This window comes from Phragmites australis, chromosome 14 (assembly GCF_958298935.1).
Source record: "Phragmites australis chromosome 14, lpPhrAust1.1, whole genome shotgun sequence".
Classification (NCBI taxonomy): Eukaryota; Viridiplantae; Streptophyta; class Magnoliopsida; order Poales; family Poaceae; genus Phragmites; species Phragmites australis.
This window is the reverse complement of record NC_084934.1, coordinates 2,477,193-2,499,225: the sequence shown is the minus strand read 5'-3', so window position 1 is coordinate 2,499,225 and position 22,033 is coordinate 2,477,193. Positions and strand designations below refer to the sequence as shown.

At 43.0% G+C, this 22,033-nt stretch overlaps 1 protein-coding gene and 1 non-coding gene across 3 annotated transcripts; both read right to left on the bottom strand.

Annotated features, from left to right (window-relative positions):
• Positions 1-14,111: 14,111 nt before the first annotated feature.
• Positions 14,112-14,198, bottom strand: TRNAM-CAU (transfer RNA methionine (anticodon CAU)). Its single transcript is given in 2 exon segments — positions 14,112-14,147; positions 14,161-14,198. It is a non-coding gene; the product is annotated as a tRNA-Met (tRNA).
• Positions 14,199-16,305: 2,107 nt separating this feature from the next.
• On the bottom strand, positions 16,306-17,838 carry LOC133891504 (transcription factor PHYTOCHROME INTERACTING FACTOR-LIKE 13-like). 2 transcript variants are annotated; one of them, XM_062332233.1, is made up of 4 exons: positions 17,038-17,838; positions 16,884-16,949; positions 16,506-16,772; positions 16,306-16,436 (listed from the first exon to the last, which is right to left on the bottom strand). In XM_062332233.1, the coding sequence occupies exons 1-4, from the start codon at positions 17,074-17,076 to the stop codon at positions 16,320-16,322; spliced, it is 489 nt and encodes a 162-aa protein (XP_062188217.1). In that variant the 5' UTR covers positions 17,077-17,838; the 3' UTR covers positions 16,306-16,319. The 2 variants fall into 2 exon arrangements, with proteins under 2 accessions (XP_062188217.1, XP_062188218.1); XM_062332234.1 differs by having other exon boundaries at positions 16,310-16,394.
• Between the last annotated feature and the right edge of the window lie 4,195 nt (positions 17,839-22,033).

The window sequence follows — 22,033 nt, the reverse complement described above, 5'->3', positions numbered from 1 at the left end:
GCTTGCATGTAATAGTCTCGATGCTGCTGAGATGCACTCTGTTGGAGCAGGAAAATTCGACACAACACTTGATTCGACACAATGCTCGTGTGGTTTTGTTAACAGTCGTACTGAAAAAGAAAACAGCCAATTCCAGTGTCCTGAATATTGAATGCTGAAGCAGGAAACAGGAATGAATATTCGTCAAGATCTTAAAGTCTTAACGCCTGTTTGGCAGAGCTCTGCTCCTGGAATTTCCAGCTCTAGTTCCATGCTTCTTCAAGAAACCGTTCATGGTGGAAGCCATGAATGCTTATCTATGCCATGTCATTGGCTTCCTTCCTACGTAGCTATTAAGAATTTCAGATGATTGACGACGCTTTCTTTCGGTTGGTTAAACATGCCCTGATCCTGCTGATGGTACGCCTTCGATCGATCATCACACACTGATCAGTTGGTTAGGAAGATGCTGTTGGTCTCCTCATCAAATTAAGCAGAGCTTGTGGGGCGTGTTGCCGAGCCGAGCAAACCAACACGGTGGTCAGCAGGTTCCTGTCCTGTGTCCTCGTCTCTACAGCCTTGCAGGGCCTCAATACCCCATGGCCCGTGGATTCATGGCGCTCCACTGCTTCTCCTCCAGGCTCGCCCCTGCCTGCCTGCAATGCTTAGCCAGGAATGCCCCCAGTGCCACTGTCCGGGCACCATGGCCCCGGCCTCTCATTCTAGGCCGTATCTCTTGGACTGAAAGATGCTCTGCTAGTAGCTTTTGCTTAACAATTTAATTTCCTCTTACCGAGATGTTTTACAGATAGGCAACAAAATGCCAACGCATGTCTCAGCATTCTACCATTAATGATATAACTATTTTCTCAGGTCTCCGTTCTCTCACATATATATATACACATACATCGAGTTTATTCTGCGCACAAGCTAGTCAATGAGCAGAATTTCACCTCGTATGAGCCAACAAATTATTGGAGCCAATCTACTGATGCCAGTACACATTCAAATCTACTTACCAGAGAAAGCATGCAGGGAATCTTTTATTGATTCAAGTCGTTAAAATGCAATATATTTAGAATTGCATATCTGATTTTTATCCGTTTGAAGCATATTGCTAGAAAAAGTGTGCTTAACAAAATGAAATCCATTAGGTCTATATTTTGATGAAGTTTTAGAATCGTAATATAATTATAATATGATGAACACTCTAATTACAACATAGTTAACAATCTAGTTACAACATGGTAGATAATTTAGTTACGATATGCATTATCGAGTGTGGACTAGTTAATACATGGCAAACACTCTAGTTATAACATAGCAGACAATCTATTTATAACATGTATTATCGAGTGTGGTCTAGTTACAATATAGTAGACACTATAGCTACAACATGTTAAACAATATAGTTATAATATTGCTGATTGTAACATGATCACAATTAGTTATAATTAGTCAGGCTGGATAGATAAGTTACAATCTCATTATGTATATAGTTGTAACCGCTACATGAGTTACAACGGGTTGTTACAATGACTGTATGGTTGCATTTGTTTCAAAGTTTGTCAAAATAGATTCATGATGGATCTAATTATGTTAAGCATATTTTTTAAAATAAGATGCTTCAAGTGGTTCGTCGATCGAAATTACGGTTTAGCAGAACAATTGTTTCAAAAATTAGATTAAGTAAGAGGTGGGATGGTGGAATTACTTTGACTATGCATGGAGCGGTGGAAGTTGGCTTATGGAATGCACTTGACCCATATGGAGTGCATGGGTAAGATGCACGTGAGTTGAGCATATCAGAATAAATATACTATATATATATTAGTCCGGTAATAAAAAAGTTATATTTGTCTATATGTTGCGTGCAGTATATATAAATTTATTTTGTCTAAATTTTATCTATCGATGCTTTTTTTATATTTAGATTTGACACTTGAAAATGACATGAGTATATTTGTCTTGAAATTAATTTCATAATTCTATAGTTTTGCAATGTTGTACAGTATATTACGTACAGTACAGTGGCGAGAGAGAAATACTATGGAGAGAGAAATAAACTGAACACTGCCAGGAGGCGGGCCGGGCGGGATCTGAGTCCTGAATCCTGGTCGCGGCAGCGTGAACTGTTCAAGTGCTGCATCCAGCCAGTGCTGCTGGCATGCATGCAGCAGGCCGGCCCCTACACGCGCGAGCTCTGAACCCAGCAGAGCAGCAGCGGTGGCAGCAGAGAAGGCGACGGGAGCAGGACAAGCGGAAGCAGCACTTGCTTTGCCTGGTTTGTTGGGTAGCGGCCACTGCGAATCTTCTCTCAGCCCCTTCAACAGTTTTAGCTAGTTGATATCTCTTATTTTTTTAATATTTTTTAAAACTTATACAAGTCTCATTATTCCTAATTCTTTTATATCTCATAATGCTTAGAGCTATCTTATTGTCTCTTCATCGAGAGTTAGCTCTCTAAAATTTTCTTTCACATCAGCAAAATAAAAGAGCTAGCAGCTAACTCTTATCTCTATTTCATTTTTTTCTCGATCCATATCTATAATAATAAAAACTAATACTATCTAGAACCACTGAAGTTACCCTTAGTATCGTATCCCGATTGATCACCACCATCATATCTACAGGTAGCCCTCATGCACATATGCACTGTGTCATACGGTCTTAGTGTGCTATTCAAGATATTATGTCTGGATATAGAGGAGGATTAATTTATATTTAAACCCTAGAAAAAAATCTAAAAATTGCCATAACTTTTAAAAGAAAATCGTAAACATTGCCGGTTGTGATATGGGTGACAAACAAATAGGCAACACCAGGGAGCAAGATGGTGCGCGGTTGGAGGTGTGGGAGACGCAGCGTTGGGTAACTAGATCTAGGATATATGTGTATGCGCGTCATTAGTCTATTAGGGATAATTCATTCTCAAACATAGTAAATTATGCTATTGTATAACATCATGAGAACTTTTTAATGTTGAGGAAATTGTGCACAAATCCGTAATTCTTCTATGCTTCACCCTTTCAATACGGAGTTGCACAAATATTCAAGCACTAATAATAGCTATAGGTGAAGTATCCAGATTCTAACCCTCACCTCTCTTTAAATATGAGCTAAAGTATTATAGAGATTCCTCTGATCACTTCTAAAAAAGGGTCATCCTTATCCTTTTTCATTGTCGGTTCAATAATAACTGATAATAATAATAATAATATATCATTGCCGTTCATAAGCTCAAGACGCATATAAAAAACTGAGCCAACAAGAATCGACAATGATAGTGATTATCACTATTGGTTCTTGTTATAAACCGACAGTGATATTCAAATTATCACTGCTAGTTCTTAGTGATATTAGTTCATCAAAAGACGTGTCTTTAATAACAGGTGAGTGATAATGATTATCACTATCGGTTATATTTACGAAACGGCAGTGATATCTCAAAAACCATATGAATTACTGTGTCTGCCCGCTCGGCTTCTCCCGAACATATTTAAATATTTCACACTTAGATCGCTCTTTCTCTCACCCTCTCCCCTCCACCACTACCGCCGCCGCGATCGATCTGCATGATTCTTCTCCTGCTTTGGCCACTCCACCGCCGCCTCTGCCGCCACCTTCTCTGGCCACGCAACCCACACCCACGCCGTCATCCGGTGACGAGGCGGAGGCCCCGTCGGAGAGCTTGGATGAGGCGTAAATGGTGTGTGGGACAACAGTGAATCGGCGGGGTTCCCCTCTAAGGACAACGGTGTGTGGGACTACTTCCTCAACGAACCGAAGACCAAGAGGGCCCCGCCAAGCTCGGATGAAAAGGAGGAGGAAGAGGCCACCGTAGGTTTATGGGACTACACCCTACTGTTCAGCTAAAAAAATTGGTTTATGATTGTCACGATCTCTTACCATGGTAATAATAATTGATTGTACTTCAAGGTACAAAGTTTAGGGTTTCTTTTCTGGAGGATTAGGGTTTAGAGTTGCACATGCTATGCATGTACATATGATCTCACCTTGGCAGTAAAAAAGTTAGGGTCCGTTTGGTTCATGGGAGGAAGCCCAGAAGGGATCACCCTGTCTAACTTTTTTTGCATCCTATCGGTGTTTGGTTTGCAGATGGGAGTGGATGGAGTCATCCAACACCAGCGAATATTCGCTCAGATGCTGGATGGCGTGATCTGACGAAATCAGTCGGACCTAGCCATTCTGTTTCTCCTTGTTCATGCACGTATGTCCATGTTTTTCATTTATCTTATTGATTTTATCTGGAGTACAAGAGTGATCCAAAAATTCTAAACATTTTTATGAGCAAACTAGAGCTCATTAGCAACCCATTTTAATTAGTTGATCCAAAAATCCTAAGCCAATATTTAATTAAAATCTAAAAAGAAGCCTACTTTGTAACTTCTAGAAATATTTAATACCTCAAATAAATTCCCAAAAATTTGAAAAAATTTACTAATTTTCTTGTCATGTGGTGTACTAATTTATAAAAATGTTTACAATATTAGGTTATTTGGTGAAAAAAATGAGTTCCTTTGTAATGCTCTATTTATATGTATTTTTATCATTTCATATGATATTCTCCTTTTAATTTAATTTGAGTTCAAACAAATTCAAACATGTACAAATTCATCCAAATGTTGCACAATCAAAGAATAAATTCACCAAAAAAAATATTATAACCAACTCAACTCATCCAATCCATCCAACCAAACAGAAAACTAGCTTATCATATCTACTCTAATCCCGCCAACCAAACAGAAAACTAGCTCATCCTATCAATTTCAGCCAAACAAAAAAATTGGATCATCTCATTAAAAAAACATAGATGACCATATCCCATCCAACCTCGGTCTTCAACCAAACATACTCTTAGAGAGGTGAATTAGAGGCTTGACCCTAGGTTTGGTCCACACCCATGCACAGGGGAATCCTACTTTTTTTTGAAGCATCAACACTATGTACAAACTATAGTATTTGAACGCACGTCTAAACGCACACCACACCTTATATATGCACACCCTAAGATCCACAAGACCTACAACCTACACATACATCTACTGAAAAGATTCAAGAAGCTTCAGGCTTTGCAAGCGACAAACATATCACGCTCCCATTGTGATCCATAAGTGCTCGAGGCTACCCCGAAGAAATCTATTTACGGGGCTTGCCGGGAGTCGAATTCCTGACCGGTCCTTTCACCCACCGGCGAAACGACCAACCTGCTACGAGCGCGTTCACCGGGAATCCTACTTGTTGCCAAAGCCAAACACTGACAGACAAAGCCCAGTCCAAAAGGACAGCACTATGCAAATTGGGGGGGGGGGGGGATTGCATGCAAACGTCCACATAAAAAGTTCAAAGTTCTCTGGTAGGTGTATATTAGTTATATATATATACTTGCATTCGATTAAATTTGGTGACATGTTGTGCAGCAGTGCATGCATGCAGGCAGGCCATTATATAGATGTGTTCAAGCACAAGATCTTACCCCTACCATACGGAGCCGGACGAAAAGCAAGGCCTCTTGACAGAGTGTCGTGCCGATCGCTAGTGCTCCTCCTCCTCTAGGGTTCCCTCATCTGTGTGCAGGTATATGTTTGTCTGCGTTTGCATATCACATATGCATACGTGGAGAAGCTATCTCTAGGGTTTTGGTGTGAATGGCGAGGAGCTAGCTAGTGTGGCCACTGGCCATGCTGTGCAATGCGATTCTGTGTGTATTGTGGTATTAGGGCATATCGAGGACCTGACCTGGGGTCGATCTGGAGCTATATATATTCGTGTTGGAGTAGCGGTGGATATGTACCTCTGTCTTCTCCCCGAGCACGTTCAACCTCGCTCCCTCATTCCTAGTCAGTACTCGATCAGTAGTCTCACCATCTTCACTCCCATTAATTGCTCAGATGTGTGTCCGAGCGAGGAAGGAGTGTGTGCTGATGCGCTCTGCGTGCATGGCATATTGGAAGCAATGGCGGCCGGCAGGAGAAAGAGGTGAAAAACAAGGGAATATGCCTGGCTCCCTGTATGCCACTCGCACTGCCAACCGGAGCTTCATCGGCTGCTGCTGCGGCTGGCGTGCGAGGGGCCAAGCATGGCCTCTCTCTCTCTCTCTCTCTCTCTCTCTCTCTCTCTCTCTCTCTCTCTCTCTCTCTCTCTCTCTCTCTCTCTCTCTCTCTCTCTCCCTCTGCGCGCGCGCACCGCGTACACTACCTTGTACCTTCAGGTTCAGACAGCAGCTGGGAGTGATTTCATCCAGGTGAGGATTTGAGCCATGCTGTTTGCTATTGCCTTGGTATTGGGCATCGTTGCAGAAACTAGAAAATCCCAAGGGGTGCTACGCGAAGGTTCGGTTCGGCCCGGATTTGCAGCATGGTGAGAGGGATTGCGCAAGTTCAAGGTAGACGGAATGGAGGACGGAAGACAATCACTACCTGAAGATCATGAAGCAGTGAAAAGATGTCAGTGATGGGATTATCAGACTTGGCGTGTTTTGTTACTGCTACTATTATGCCGTATCTTATCTTTAGTACTCCAGGCGCTGCCATTCAGCTCTGTTAAATATGCGAGTGATTTCTGTTGCTTTCGTTAAGTAGCTCTGAACCCCTATGCATGTAAGGTAAGGATGATGCATGTAATTTTTCAGGGAAGAAGGCGAGCTTTGGCCGCAGGTGGGTGCTCGATCGCTGCCTGGCAAGTCTCGCTGCCAGTGATGCTATAGGGCTAGCTGTTCCAGTACAGAAGCGGTTTTAGGAAATAGTTTTACTTCTTTTTGTAATCTAGGTTGTGTGGAGTAGAGGTGCTTGTGTATCACGCTTGTAAAAAGCCTCAGTGTTGTATATATGTGTCTTACTTCTTCTTTGGGGGTGTCCCCGAAAAGAGAGAGGGTAAATGATGCATGTTTTGGTTTTTCGCTAATCGAAATTGGGGGATCATCCCCGTCCCCAGTTCTAGAAAAGTGAGGATTTGGGTGTTTCGTGTTTGCAGCTTAATTTGTGAGTGGCCGGTGTAAGAGGTTTGAATGGCAAGGCGAGTTGTATTCATCTCATCCGTGTACATTTTATGTATACCGGCAGATTAATCTTGTTGTTCTTTGTATTAGTTACATGTTGGGTCGTGTTCATGTGTAATTGTAACATGTAATAGGCTTAGTCCATGTTAGATGAATACATGCTGCATAGCAAAGGGTAGGATTGGCAGTGCATAGTGAGCGGGTCCGATCTGACGCCAATAGTTGAGTGCACGTACGATATTATTGGAAGTTTGGAACTAGCCTTTACACGTGTGTGGTCAGGGTGTTGTTATTGGAACTAGCCTTTACATGTGTGTCATCAGATGTTTGGCCGAGTCATTGTGGCGCCTCTTCAGAGCAGGCAACGTTCAAGCAAAGCTTGCATGCAGAGAGTGGATGCTTGCATGCATCTGTTCTATGTTCTAATGGTTTCTCTTCACCTATTCTTGCATGTAGAGAGTGGATGCTTGTATGCATATGCACGTTGGCCTGGGTCCTGGAGAGGTGGCTGAGTCAAGAGGTGAGCGTTGTGGCTTGAGAAGTGGATCGAGCCACCACGCGTGTGTGCATGCCTGCATATTAGTTAGTGAGTTGTGTTTATTTAAAGCGTGTACTTAGCACTTGGAAGATTAAGGAGAAAACAAGCAGTAAAAGGCACGAACTGTGCGTTGTGCTGCAAAGCATATGTATGTTAGCTTTCTTTGTGTTCACGTGTGCATGTGTTTGCGTCGAGTTCGACTGGGGCTTGCTTGAGAGTTGAAGCCATATGATGACTCGTAGAGGAAACAGACGTAGTCGGGGTGCTCACCCTGTCGACGAAGCTGGTAGGCTGCTGGCAATAGACACGTTCTGCGAGCTGGCCATGAAGAAATGTGTTGTTCACGTCCGGTCGACGGACGGACCAGTCATGGGAGGCAGCAAGGTGAAGAACAGTGTGTATCGTATGCTTGACGATGACAGAGACTGTCTGGTCGAAGTCAACTCCGTGGCGCTGCGACAAACCGCGAACAACCCATCTGGCTTTGTGGCCCTCCACAGAGCCGTCCAGACGTAGTTTGTGCTTGAAGATACACTTGCCGCTGATGATTTGGCGTTCCACGTCCGTGGACAATGCTTAAGATTATCTCCAACAAAAACTCTAAAAATTCACACCCTATAACATTATTACAGTATTCTCTAATACTATTACAATATCTTCTATTTTTTTCATCTCCAACAAACACCATATTTCCTACCTTTCATTACTCTCTTCCTCCCCCGGACCTACGTATATACTCAGTGCACAGTAATGAGGCATGCTATAGTAGGTAGCAAATTTGCCGGCTACTCCATCCTAGTGGTATTACTGTAGCAGCAGAAAAGTTGATTTGGAGCATCTGTTGGAGAGGGATACGGAGTGGAGGGAGAGGTATTTTACTGTAGCAGGAAGCAAAAAGTACAAATGCTACCTCTGTTGGAGTTGACCTAAAGATCCATTTGCCACTAATGATGTTGGCGCTCCACGTCAGGGCAGAGAACCCATCCTGCATCGCCGCGAGACAATCTGGATCACGGTGTTAAAGTATAAATGAATTGTCCATCTTCTCATATCAGCTTAGGTTTTTATGAACCGGTTGGTATATGCAGCTTAATATAGTATCAGAGCTAGATGTCTCAAATTCGAGTTATGGCGGACACAATTAAACAAAAAATTGTAGCCGACTCCTATTTTCATGTCTGAGGCCTGAGTGAGCCTCCAAGTGAGGGGGAGTATTGAAATATAAGCGATTTGCTCATATTTTCCTATTAACTTAGGATTTTATGTGAACTAAGTGATACATACAACTCAATACATGGAGCGTAGGACGAATTGTCCGTGGTATTGGTGAAGTACATAGTTGTGGCCATGGCAACACCAGTGTAGCGTGGGTTGGGTGTGGTGATGCCCGCCTTAGCTCGTGTGATCATCATGTGAGCTGTTGATGGTGGCGTGAAAGTAGATGGTTGGCGAAGTCGATGACACATGGCTTGAGGAAGATGTTGCAGCGGTGGGCATTGGACGCGACAGCATGTGAACAGGCTTGCACTGGCGAGACCGAGCCTGGTGTGTTAGCTATAACATTCATTTGCATATTTGCTGTAGGACCGAGAACAACAATTAGTGAGGGGGCGAATAGGCGCCTTAATAAATTTCTTGCTAAATCGATGATCTTTTCCTATTTGGATCACCCAATACACCTCAAAATTCAGGCAAAAGCAAAAATAGAGAAAAGTTTTAATAAGAGAAAATCAAGGCAGCATGGCTTCACGAAAGGTATATGAACATTAGGTTCCATTTAAAATCAATTCATGTGTCTTAGCAATCGAAAGAACACAACTTGTAAAAAAACAAGAAAAGATGAACATTGAACTACAAAACTTTCCAAGTTGATTATCTAGAAGTAAAAGGAATTCAAGACCCCATCATATAAGTGTGTTTATGCAAATTTTATGCCTCTAACAACAAGAATAATGACCTAATAACGTACTAAAATTTCAGCCCAAAAATCAAAACAAAAATCAAATCTGGAAACCGAAAAACTTGTAAACTTGCAAGGGAACCAATAGAGGAAAACTAGAAGGAGGTAATCACAATAACATGAAGAAAAATAAATTTTATTGCGGCAGAGGTCAGTCCTATTTTAAACAGATTACAAAGATTTTTCATCACAAAGCTCTCACATAATACATAGGCTAAACACTTATCTTTCTCTCCTCTAAAACTCTAGCACAAGACTCTCATATGGATGACACAAGAGGCTCAAAATAGTTGTTTCCTCTCCTTCCATAGCTCTATCTTTCTATTTATAAGCCTAGAAAATTTGACCCCTAAGTTTCATATTTTTTTTTCGAAAATACTCATCTCTTGTAGTATACTCCTACTTACCACTGAGAATATTTTGGTCTATTTTCTTCTCCATTCATCGAACGTCCGCGGCGCCTTCACGACTTAGCTTTGCCTCGATGCACACTTCACGATGGCGCTACGTACTCTTCCAGTCCTCCAACAGTTTTGAGGCTAAACCGCGAAACTCTAGCACGCTTCTCAAAACATGACTCACCACTTGCTTACACCTTAAGCAAGCACTCCGATGTCGACACATGTACTCCATCTTACGATCCTGACCACCGACAAGTCTCTCCCACCCTCGATCTCTTAAGTCGGCTTGTCACTTGTACCAGCATCCCCTTCGCTTGACTTTGTCAACACACCATATCCCTTCGTCTTCCATGATTTGCTCGACCTCCACGTGTTCAGCTAGGATCTGTTCAGCTAGGATCACCCTTGACTTCGCCCGGCCTCCTTGATCGTCCGGCACCAAGCATTCCGCTTGGTCTCGATTATCCCGCCATCGATTACCAAACTGCATCCATCACCTACACACCATGAGACAAGCAAACACATATCTCTAACTCCAATTCCAGTTAGTCCATAATCAATATGCTTAAATGAAATCCCAAATCAATTCAAATCACATCAAAGCTCATGCAAAAACCAAAAATCATTAAATCAAATAAATACCAATGTCAATCACTCATCACAAGTAAACCAATGCATATTTCAACTTGGTTTTTCAAGCTCCCCTTGATGAGTGCATTGACAACCCTCAAAATACAAAGATTTTGATTTGAAGAAATTAAAACAATATAAGCTCATCCAAGTTACCAAAAATTCAAGAAAAAGCAAAATATGTCACTTGGCATAATAAAGGTTGTAAAAACCCTAAGAGAGACAAAAACGAGCCAAAAACCTCAAAAGAGTAAGAAATACTAAAAAACCCCAAAACACATGCTCTTCCTTGATGATAGCATATTTTCTATTTTCCTATTTTATTTCTAGATAAATACACCCCCCCCCCTTTTGTTGAATATTTGTGCATAATATCTTTGGGTATATTTTTCCCCCTTTGGCAATGCAAACATCAAGGATATAAGACAATGACAAAGATGTGCAAATGAAATGCAAGCCTACAAAGCTTCACTATAGATTACAAAGCGCTTACAAGGACTAAAGATGTCAAAGCACTATGAGGATTAAACAATATATCTCAAAGATGCACAAAGTCTCAAAGTGGGTTCATATCACAAGCACCGGGAGTGAAGCAAGTTTTGATCATATTGTTCAATTATCCAAAAGATGTCACCACAAAAGCATCCACAGTTTCATGATCAGTACAAAGATGAGAGAAGCTAGTGCTATGTCAAGTTCAAACTAGGCAACTAAGTTCAACCCGACGGACTATGCAAACACTCACATATCAATTCAAGTCTTAGTTTGACAACATAAAAAAGAACATTCTTGGTAGATTAAAAAGTACAAATTAACTTTCCCATTTGATCATTTAACTATCCTTAAGTGAGCTTTAAGCAACCATAAGTTCACTTATTTGGCAAATCACATGAAGCCTTAAGTCACCCTATTGCATTCAATTTTAGCTCAAAATGTGATCATTCATTTTATTAACTCAACATAGGATTCAAGATATGCAATTTTTTATAAAGCTAAAATAAGTTGTGCCTTTGCGATAAAAAAAAGCACATGCTCTCCCAAAGGTTAATCATGGGCTAAACATTTATATAGACAAATGTCAAAGACCCTCAATCCGTTGAACTGAACAAAATGACCTAGCACAAGCTTTTCACAGAAATAGCCCTAATTAGACTTGATGATGACTTAAGGCTTGTTCCTAGTCGGGTATCTACTACTGAAGATCTAGTCGGGTAGAGGATTGTTCCTAGTGTGGATCTTCAATGGGCATTGGTCTTCTTTCTGATTAGACTTGACGATGGGTTTGTGACTTCAGAGATCTGAAGACGCAAATTGCTAAGGCTTGACTGCTCTACTGTTTTGTTGCTTGTACTTTCGATTGCGGTTGTCGATGTCTTGGGCGTACCCTTCTCTTCATCTTATATACTCGAGGAACCCATAATATGATCCTACTCGAACCTCTCCAGACGTATCGTACTCGGATCATTAGACTCCCGAATAACTAGAAATCCTTCTCGAATAGGAACAACTTCCGTATTCGGGACGAGTGGCTTTCAAGTATATAGTCTCCATACCTTACTCCATGGTGGCTATATCCAGCCCCGTATCGAGTAAGATACAGACCGTCCTCATTTTTTTAATATACAATATTTAGGGAATATATAATATTAATTATATATCCTTACCAGTTTCCGTGCCGTCTGCACAAAAGAGTCAAGAATAAACAAGATATTGCAATGGTTCAACAACCGTCTGCTATGAAAAATGATTACAAATAGTTAAGTCAAAACAACCGTCTACATTATTTGCTTTTTTTAAACACCGATACAACTCGAAGACACACGCACACACTCACACCATTACACGCATGCACACACACATCACCTACTGAAGACCGGAGATACGGAGCTTCAAGATTGATGAAGTCACCACATATGCATCTCTGTCAATGGGTACATCGTCTACTACTAAAAAAAAATTCCGTCTTAATGAGGCACACAAGAAAATGATACAATAGTTGGTTCCATATTGCAGATGGTCATCCTCGAGAACAGATAGTGTTTTGTTCCATATTACGACGGTCGTCTTCAAGAACCGACAACATTTGGGTCCACATAACATACAATTTTCCTTCGGAACTGACAATGTTTGGTTCAACATTACATATGGTTTTCCTCCAAAACCGACATCATTTAGTTCAATATAACAAATAATTTTACCTTGAAACTGAGTGCATTTGGTTATATATTACAGACGTTCCCTCTTTGAAATCGCTTGAAATAACCCTGACAAGGATGCTAATAGAAGGATTTTACCTCAAGGATGGCTCCAGGACTAGGGATGAAAATGGATGGGATAAATTCCGTTCCGTTTCGATTTGTTTTCTATATTTTTTCATCCGTTTTCGATTCTGTTTTCGAGAGAAAATGTGAAAATGAAAACGGTTATAGGTTTTTCCGACCGTTTTCGGATTTTCCGTTTTTAATCTAGAATTTTCCGTTTTTCTAATTGAGATCAAACTTCACAAATCACAATGTAGCCCACATGTCAAACCCGGCCGGCCAGTACAAATATAACCCCTATCCCAAAGTTCAACCAGATCATAGTGGTCCAGTCTCAGTCGGCTGCTGACCTACCGATGTTATTCAAGTTCTTGCACCACCTTCAATCCTAGTCTTTGTGTGATTGTATGTCATGTCGAGTACTCGAGTTACGACATGGTAGTTGTTTTTCAGTTGATACTTATGTCATTACGTGGTTTATCAGTGTATGATATAAATTACTTTTATTGGTGTGAATTAATTATGTGTCGTGCCGATGCTTGAAATCATTATTCTACGGATCGGTGTTCTCATTTTAAATTATCGGTTCCTGATTGATACTCGCATATTTATGTTCGGATTGGTTCGTTTTTTATATCCCGATATTCCCGAGTTCGTACCCGTTTCTGGCTTTCTTATTTTCGATTCCGTTTTCGAGAGAAAATGTAAAAATAAAAACGATTAGGGGGTTTTCCTGATCGTTCCCGTTCATTTTCATCCCTATCCGGGACCACTAGCCTCAGGGACACTAGCTATGCATATATTTGCGAATAGGAGGATTTTGCTTGTTCATAGCAGACAATTGAAAAACATCTGAATTAGCAGAAAGTTTGGGAAGTAAAGATGAATGATCAGGGGAAGAATATAGCTCGTGATCCTTTAGATGGGATGGTCCTTCCCCAAACTTACTTTTCCGTACTTTTAGGGACAAAGGATTTATGCAGGTTTTTTGTCTAGTTGTTTGGCGGAAACATAAAGCTGAAATGCTAAAGGATCAAGTGCTTGCGGACGGGTTTGTAGCCCAGTGATAAAAATATATGGGTGGAGAGAGTTGGCGGGAGTTCGACTCCTATTTCGCCCCCCAAAAGGTCTCAAAGTAGGCCGTACAATGGGTTGGCGAATGTAAAAACAAAAAAATCAAGTGCATAATTTGGGTTGGGAGATCTGTTGTGTTCATTTCTTATAAAAAAAATTGCTCTGGTCGCTGCGTTTCTTGAAAATACGAAGGTGCCCAAAAAATGAGAGAGGGGATAAAAAAAATCAAAATGAATGGTAAAAAAAAATTTGGGGTGAGAGAGGCTCGAACTCTCGACCTCAGGATCACTCGCTTCAGCTATGAGACCTACGCGCTAGCCAACTGCGCCACCACCCCGTTGGCTATTTCCGCCTATAAATTTATTTTAACTATTAAAATCTCTGATCAGTTAGCGAGCCATTATGTGCCTGCATGGACCATAATTTTTCCTAACCCCTTAATATTTTTCATCTATTGTATCGTTAACGTGGACTTGTATTCACCTTGTCATAGACACGTCTAGGGATCTTTTAAATTTCTAGTGGCAAATAATAAATGTGTTCATGAATTTGGGTGGTTTTTGCAAGCAAGTTTCGGATATTTCATCACCACGCATGCTGATTCTAACCATAAGCATCGTAAGGGATGGAGAATATTCACAGCTATCTGGCTCGTTTTCTGGTGTCTTAACTGTGTTTAGTACACGTTAAATTTGCTCTGTTCATCTTGAACATGACAACCAAATCTCAAACCTATAAATGCAAAACAAAATTCCGATCTCAACAGATGGCGACTCACAGAGTCACGGCAAACACAGATGGAACAGAGAATGATTTGTCCGTCACTGTCAAAATTAACTTAGGTCTAAGCAAATAGCAAAGGTATACCATTACATGTTGTAAGGGAAAGGCGACGACAATGGCGATGGGGCAATGAGTACCAACCAGCCTACCAGGAGATCCATCCAGATCCAGATGCTGCAGCAGCCATTGATTCAGGAGCGAAATTCATGCGATATTTGCGTATGTCCAATAATGTTGATGTGCCACATGTTCATATGAATCCCACATATGATTAATTCTGTTTATCCTGAGGAAGTTGTAATTATCTTCTGCATGGCATGTACAGCAATCTCTATCCCATTGTATCCTAGATTCCTAGCTGCAGACGACAATGCTTAGCCGGATCCCTTAGGTTGTCCAATGCAAAATCAATAGCTGAAGTAGAGACGGTAAATTTTGCTTTGCAACTGGAAAGTCCACCCATCAGATCTCACCAGAAGCAGAGTCTCTCATCAGGCATCATGTAACACAGTGGTGTAACATCAGCCAAAAGAATCGGAGCATGATCATCTCCATGTCTGTAGAATCAGCATTACCATATCTCCTGATGGCCTTGCCTTGCCTTGCCATTGCCATGTTCGTCTCCCGTAGGCGACCAAATCCTTCCAGGAACAGAAAAGTGATGTTCAAGTCTCCAAGACTATTCTTCAGATAAGCATAGTGTCGGCACGATGCCGCCGCTTACGTGTTGGTAGCTCAGAGATGCCCAAAAGCTCAAGGATGCATGATCTGCCCCTGGCCTTACAGCACACTGCCTCTTAGAATCTAATTGATTCTTGTAGGATCACTTGTTCTGACTTTTTTGCGCATTCCCCTAGCTGCTTGCCGGTTGATCACTGCACAGCAAACATGTCAAAGATGATAAGGAAAGGAAAGAGCGAAACATAGTTTTGTTACCAATATTCTATATATTGCTTATAGTTCTAGGGAATGCATGTGATGTTATATGCTCACAGATATACTATTCCATGCCGTGCTAGAATGCGGTAGACATGTTGGTTTTCCCCTGACATCTTAAATTATGTTTGGGTGGTCAATCTAGAGGAAAAAAATATACAGAACATGGATATGTGTCAGATCCTTTATGAATTCTTTCGGAGATATGCTAAGCAGATGCTGGTTATTGATATCTAATGGGCAGCATGCATCAAGGAAGCAACTCATCATGCTAGTATGTGCACTAGTTGGTGCCCTCATGCAAGTCCTTGTTGCACTCCTTATCCTGTCAGTATCAAGAAAGCGATGCTGAACCCAATTGTTTGTGAACTAGTCCACTTGTTTTTGCTAATCTGACGAAACAGTCCATTGAATGTAACAGCGATAGAATGAAATGGATGTACAACCGCCGCAGCATGAGTTCATCAAACTGACAGGGTAGGACTGCAAGCTGCCAAAGCAGAACTAAATATAAGAAACTGATCTATCCGATGATGGTATTCGATCAAGTGACGACAAGTTGCTACACTACTTCAACGCAATAAATTAGCTAAGCTTAAGTGCGAAAAAGAATTATACCGTGTGCAATTCAATAACAAAATTGTGAATGTGAATTAGTACAAAGATCGACTGCCATTTCAGTTTACCAATAACAGAATTGTGCACTAACCTGTAAAACACTTACTGGACTGCGGTGGTCTTATGTTCCGGTTCCGTCAGACGAAGATGTCAGCTTGGCCCCCAAATCTGGAGCCAGTAACTCCTGAATATCATTCTGCTGTGCCATTAGAGATCCATGGCCAAATAAGTTTGGCACCTGCAGAGAGTTAAGCCGGCTGAAGGTCTGAAAGATAAGGAATTAAAGAGGGATGATTCCGACAATAACCTCAGGTGTTGCTGCTAGCGCATCATTAGGAAGAAGGGAACGATTCCTTGGCTCGGCGATGCGATCGTTATGAACCTGGTTTGCCACATTGGGTGGATTGGTAGCTGGAGATGGGATCTGAGGCATTTGATTCGGCAACAGGTTGTTCATGTATGGTGGCACTCTTTGCAACTGACTTAGGACTTGCGCTGCCGGTGGCATGCACGCTGAAAGTTGTTGGGCACCAGGGAGCATCATCGGCCCCATCCCAGTAGTCACCCACATGATCTTGCACCGCAGGAAACAGATTTCAGTCGTCCACCAATAGTACTGAGTATTTGATCAACAAGTTTGCAATGTTGCATATTTGCAGATAAGCTGGGAAGTGTCATTTCAGACCTGAACTTGCAATTGGAGGGGCTTCAAATACTCAATTGCCTCGTCTAGTATCGACGCTTTGTCGGTCTGAACAATTGTCAGAATCGACACTACTGTTAGAACAGAAATCAAATTGGACGGTGACTTGGTAATATGCAAGAGATTGTTTCCACACCTTGTTGCAGTGAGGCACGAGTTCTTGCAATGCACGCATCTTTCGTTGATGCGGTCCCTTCTCTGCAACAGGGGACGTTAAACCAACTCAAGGACACACATTTACCAACCGTGCTTGCTGCAAATGCACCACCAACGAAGATGTCAGCGAGTCCTGCGCTTCGACGCCGACCGCCTCGACGTCCAGGTCTCGTCGACGGCCACGAAATCTGCGTCCGGCAAATTCTTTTTTTTTTCTCTAACCAATTGAACTGAATTTATGCAATCTTAACCTGTTGCGACCAACAAAGAATCGAGAACACAACCTCGCTTTCGGCTATCGAATTCGTCCCTGCTCCTCTTGAGCAGCGCATTGCTCCTCGACCCGCCCGACGTGGACGCGCCCCCGTGCGCGCCGGCGGCGGCAACGCAGCGTCGTCGATGTCGTCCTCTACGTGCAGGTGCAGCACTGGTGCCGACGTCATCAGGTTGCTGCTGCAGAAGCTGGCTGTCCGGCTCGACCCGGCGCCGCTATTCACGCTCCTCGCCGGCGGCCGGGTGGGCACGGAGGTGTCCCTGCCCACGCGCCCGTCGACTTGCGCGATGCTGTGCCAGAGCTGCGAGTAGACGTCCCCGCCCAGTGCGCCGCCGTCCGGGACCCACGCCGCCGCCTCCTCCCCGGTGACGCCGCTCGCGCCCGTGTTGCCGCCGCTCGGGCCGCGGCCGAAGACCCGCTGGTGGTGCGCCTGCGAGTGCGCCACGACAGCCCCGTTCTGCCATAGCAGCTCCAGGAGCTCGCCGTCCGGGCTACGCCATGCCAAGGAAACAACTTCTCGCCGACCAAGAGCTCGAAGAAACACACGAAACACACAAGAAGAAACCAATCGACAAGAGTTGATTACTGGAGTGGTCTCTGTCTCTTCTGGTTCGGCGACGATCTTGCACCGCCGTCCATGGCAAACAGCCACTACTTGCACCATCTGCCAATCCTTGTACTGCTCGTACTGCAGTGTTTTTTTAGTGAAGTTTGAGATCGGGCTTCAATGGAGTTCAAAAAAACGAGATTAGCCTAGGATTGATCATAGACGGGTTTTTATTAAGAAAAAATAGTCACTTCAACGAAGATCTAGTAGTAGCAAGTACTCTGAATTTAGGTCTTATTGGCAAGAGCTCCAAATTTTGAATTTTCAAAAGTGGTATTCCTAATTATAAAAATTTGTAAGTTAGAGTTGTGAATATATCGAGAGTGTTTGTGTAACTCATTTTATTTTTATTTTTAATTTAAAATAGAGATTTAAATCATCTTATCTAAATCTACAAACTTAATATCTAATGTAGAGCGAGAAGTTAAGCCATAACAAACAAAATCTTAGTGTGCGTCCAACCCAACAAAGGATTCGATTTGAACTACATACATGCATTTACTTTTGATATTTTGCAGCGTTTATGATCTCTAGCCGTGCAAGTATGCCAGTTGAATATTTGTGGCCAGCTTGAAAATTCTTGTGCTGACACACTTAAACACACTAAGCACTCATCACCACCCATATATACACGTGTGCGTGCTCTATACGTGCTAGAAATTTATCAAAAACGCACAAGGAATCACGTACGGGTGGATACCATCATACCAGCGTTGAGTTTGGAACCACGACTCTGCGCGGCTAGACGTGCATCAACTCAGCTTGGCATTTGACAAGAGTCGGGGATAAAGGAGATGTTTACTCCTTGTTCAAAAGTAGATGACGTATTTTATTTTGAAAAGTTAAATTTTATATAATTTGATTAATAATTGGTTAAATTATTTCCTTTATCTAATTTTAGACTTCTCCACTCAGCAAGGGTGGACCAAGCCCATGACAAGATGGGCTTGAGCCCAGGGCTTGGGAAATTCGTTAAGGGGTAGCCCAGGTAGGAAAAGCTCAGCTTAGGGTGATATTTTGCTATGTAGTCTAGCCCATGGTGCAGCCACGCAACATCCATCTATGAATCCACCGCACAAGCCCTTCCACGTTATAGCCGTGACCCATCACACACTCCAACACTCGCACGCTTCGCGCAGCGCCGCCGTTCCTAGCTTCTTGCCCTTGCGTAGCGGCACAGCGCTGCCGCAGCTCCACGGCTCGGCCGCTCGGCAACTCGATAGCTCCGTCGCTCTGCAGCGTGGCAACTCTGTCACTCAGCAGCGCGGCAAATCGACAGCGCAGCCGCTCGGCAACTCGGCAGCGCGATAGTTCGGCTCCTTTGCACTGCACGGTCGCCCGGTTCCTATCATGTTGTGCTGCTGCCGGTTTACTGATTAGTAATCTACTCTAATCCCTCTCTTGTAATTCTCATGGTTGTAGTGCATGTTCATAAATTTCACACATGATAAATCTCCAACTCAGTATTTGATATGTTGTCAGATTGGGAGGTCAATAATCTACGATTTTTGTATTTGATCCATGAAGAGAAGTAGGAAATTAACCACTATATAGGAGCTTGTTTTCTAAATAGGTTAATTAGCTGTTTAAAGTTCAAGTATTAGGGCGTGTGGCCTAGGTGATTAATTAGCTGTATAATCTACTCTAATCCCTCTCTTGTAATCCTCATGGCGCCAGATTTGTTTGGCCACGAGGTGAGGGCGGGTCGATGGCGGGCAACGTGGGGGCGCCGTTGGCCGCTCACGTGCGTGCGTGGGTAGGCTGCGATGGCGAGGTGTGGTGCTGTGCCTGTTTTGGCTGCCCAGCTGAGTCTACTTCAGACTCTGTTTTGGCTATATGCACTATGTTTGGTTGCTCAAATTTGCTCAGTATCCGATGAATACATATAATCTTAGTGTAAAGAATATTTAGTTGTACGTATCTAGTGTTTTAGTTTGATTTGTTAAATATAAATATACGTTTTTAGTTTATTATATAAGTGAAGCTTGATTCGAATTTTACTCCGCAACTTAATCCAGCAGATACAAACTCCTACATTCGTTCATATAGTTGAACCTATTTGTTAATATCATAAAATTATCTTCATACTAACAATCAATCACCATACAACTCTTACATCCACTCATACAATCTCAAATTCAATCATCCAAACAGAAACACAGCTCAGTTTGCCCAAACAGATAAACAAATCAAACCATCTTCTTTTTAACAAATATAACATTCTCCGGTCTATTTCTATTCATCCAAACTATACAATACAATCTATAAAACCCCGGCTGAAAAAACAAACACACCCATCGTATATGCAATCAGATTTTCAGCACATCCGACCGAATCATTTTTTTTTCAACTACGAGGAAGACGCACACACGGACGTCCTATACACGCACATCATACCCAGGTCACACGCAGATACATTTCTTGTCACACCACTCATCAGCATTATTATATATATACCATTATTCCTGGCTCCCGCCCAGCGCGTACACGCGGTCCACGTTGCCCCGCGTCTTTCCGCCGTCCGATTGCGATCCTGGGCGTGTGCGCGTGGCGGGTTGGCGCCGTGTCGGTCTTTCTAGCGCGCGTGGGGCAATGGCTGGTCGTCGTTCACGAGGGGGTCTCGCCCAGCGCGTACACACGGCCCACGTCGCCCCCTGCTTCTTCGCCGTGCGATTGCGATCGTGGGCGTGTGCGCGTGACGGGTTGGCGCCGCGTCGGTCTTTCTAGCGCGCCTGGCCCAATACCTGGTCGTCGTTCACGAGGAGGTCCTGGTGGCCACATGGCACCGGCTCAGAAATCTGCTTGCCTTTCTCTGTAGCGTTTCTCTCGCCTCTCTCTCTTGTCTAAAGGCCAGTGCTGGATTGGGGCGTCTGGTCCTCGTCTTTGTTTTCCCCGTCGGTGCTTTGCCTGGGTGACCGCTTGTCTTTGTTTTCCTCGTCGGTGCTTTGCCTGGGTGAGCGTTTGCCTTTGTTTTCCCTGCGCTTGCGCTGATCGTTCTAGCATTTGTTTCCGTCTTCGTGCTATCCTGTCCATGTTGCGTTCTTGGGGTTTCTCTCTTTGGTTTGTGGATGTTGCTTGCTTATTTATTCTTGCAGATCTGATGTTTCCTGTGTGTGGTTTGCAGAGCTGCTTTATTTCTTTGGTCTATTACCTTTGGTCTGTACGGTACCCTTGGCTCTATGTTGGATACGCTCTTGTGTGTTCCCCTCTTTTTTTGATGGGTTTCCTGTGGCTTGTCATTGTTTTGGGTCTAGATTCTGTGGGTGCTTCTCGTTGTGCCACTGGTGTTTTGTGCCCCTGCTTTGTGGACGTTCCTTATTTATTTGGTTTTGTAGATCTGGTGCTTCCTGCCTCTGGTTTATGGAGATCCTTCGTTTGTTTGTGGTCCTCTGTTTTTTTGCTAGGTTTGCTTCGGCTGATCATTGTTTTGGGTGTGGATTCCGTCGGTGGTGCCGTTTTTTGCACCCTGGTTGCCTCAGTCGGGTAGTCCCTTGCGCTAGTTGTTGCCTATTTGCTCGGCTGATTGGATTTAGTTTCCAGGTTTCGGCATGCTCGGAGGCCTGCGCATGTGGTTCTGTTATGTTTTGCCCGTCCTGTGTCTGCCTGCGGTGTGCTCTCTTCCGCTTCTCCTGGTCTTGTTGCTACCTGTTTTGTTATGTGGATTTTGTTTCATCTGTACCTGTTTCTTCCTTGTTGCCTGCTCGTTATGACGTTAGTATCGGTTTTTCCCTGTTTTCTCGTTTTCGGCCTATGGTTGATCCTGGTGTCAGTTGTGTCATTTGTTCCTTGGTTTCTTTTGTCTTATTTTTGTGGCCTCGCTTTGTACATAGTTGTTTTTGGTTTGCTCTTTGGGTTTGCCCTACGTATAGTGTAGCCTGTGATTTGCGTTTCGGTTTTTTTTTTGTTGGCCTCAGCTCTGGACATTGGCGCTTGTCATCTTGTCCCTGTCTTCGTTCCTGCCGTGCGATCTTGCTGGTTGCTTGTCACCTCTTCCACTGACGGTAAGTATGGAAGTCGTTGCATCGCATTGTTGCTCTTTGCGCTTCCTCTTGTTCTTGTTATCTTTCTATTTTGTACACTGACATCGCTCTTTGG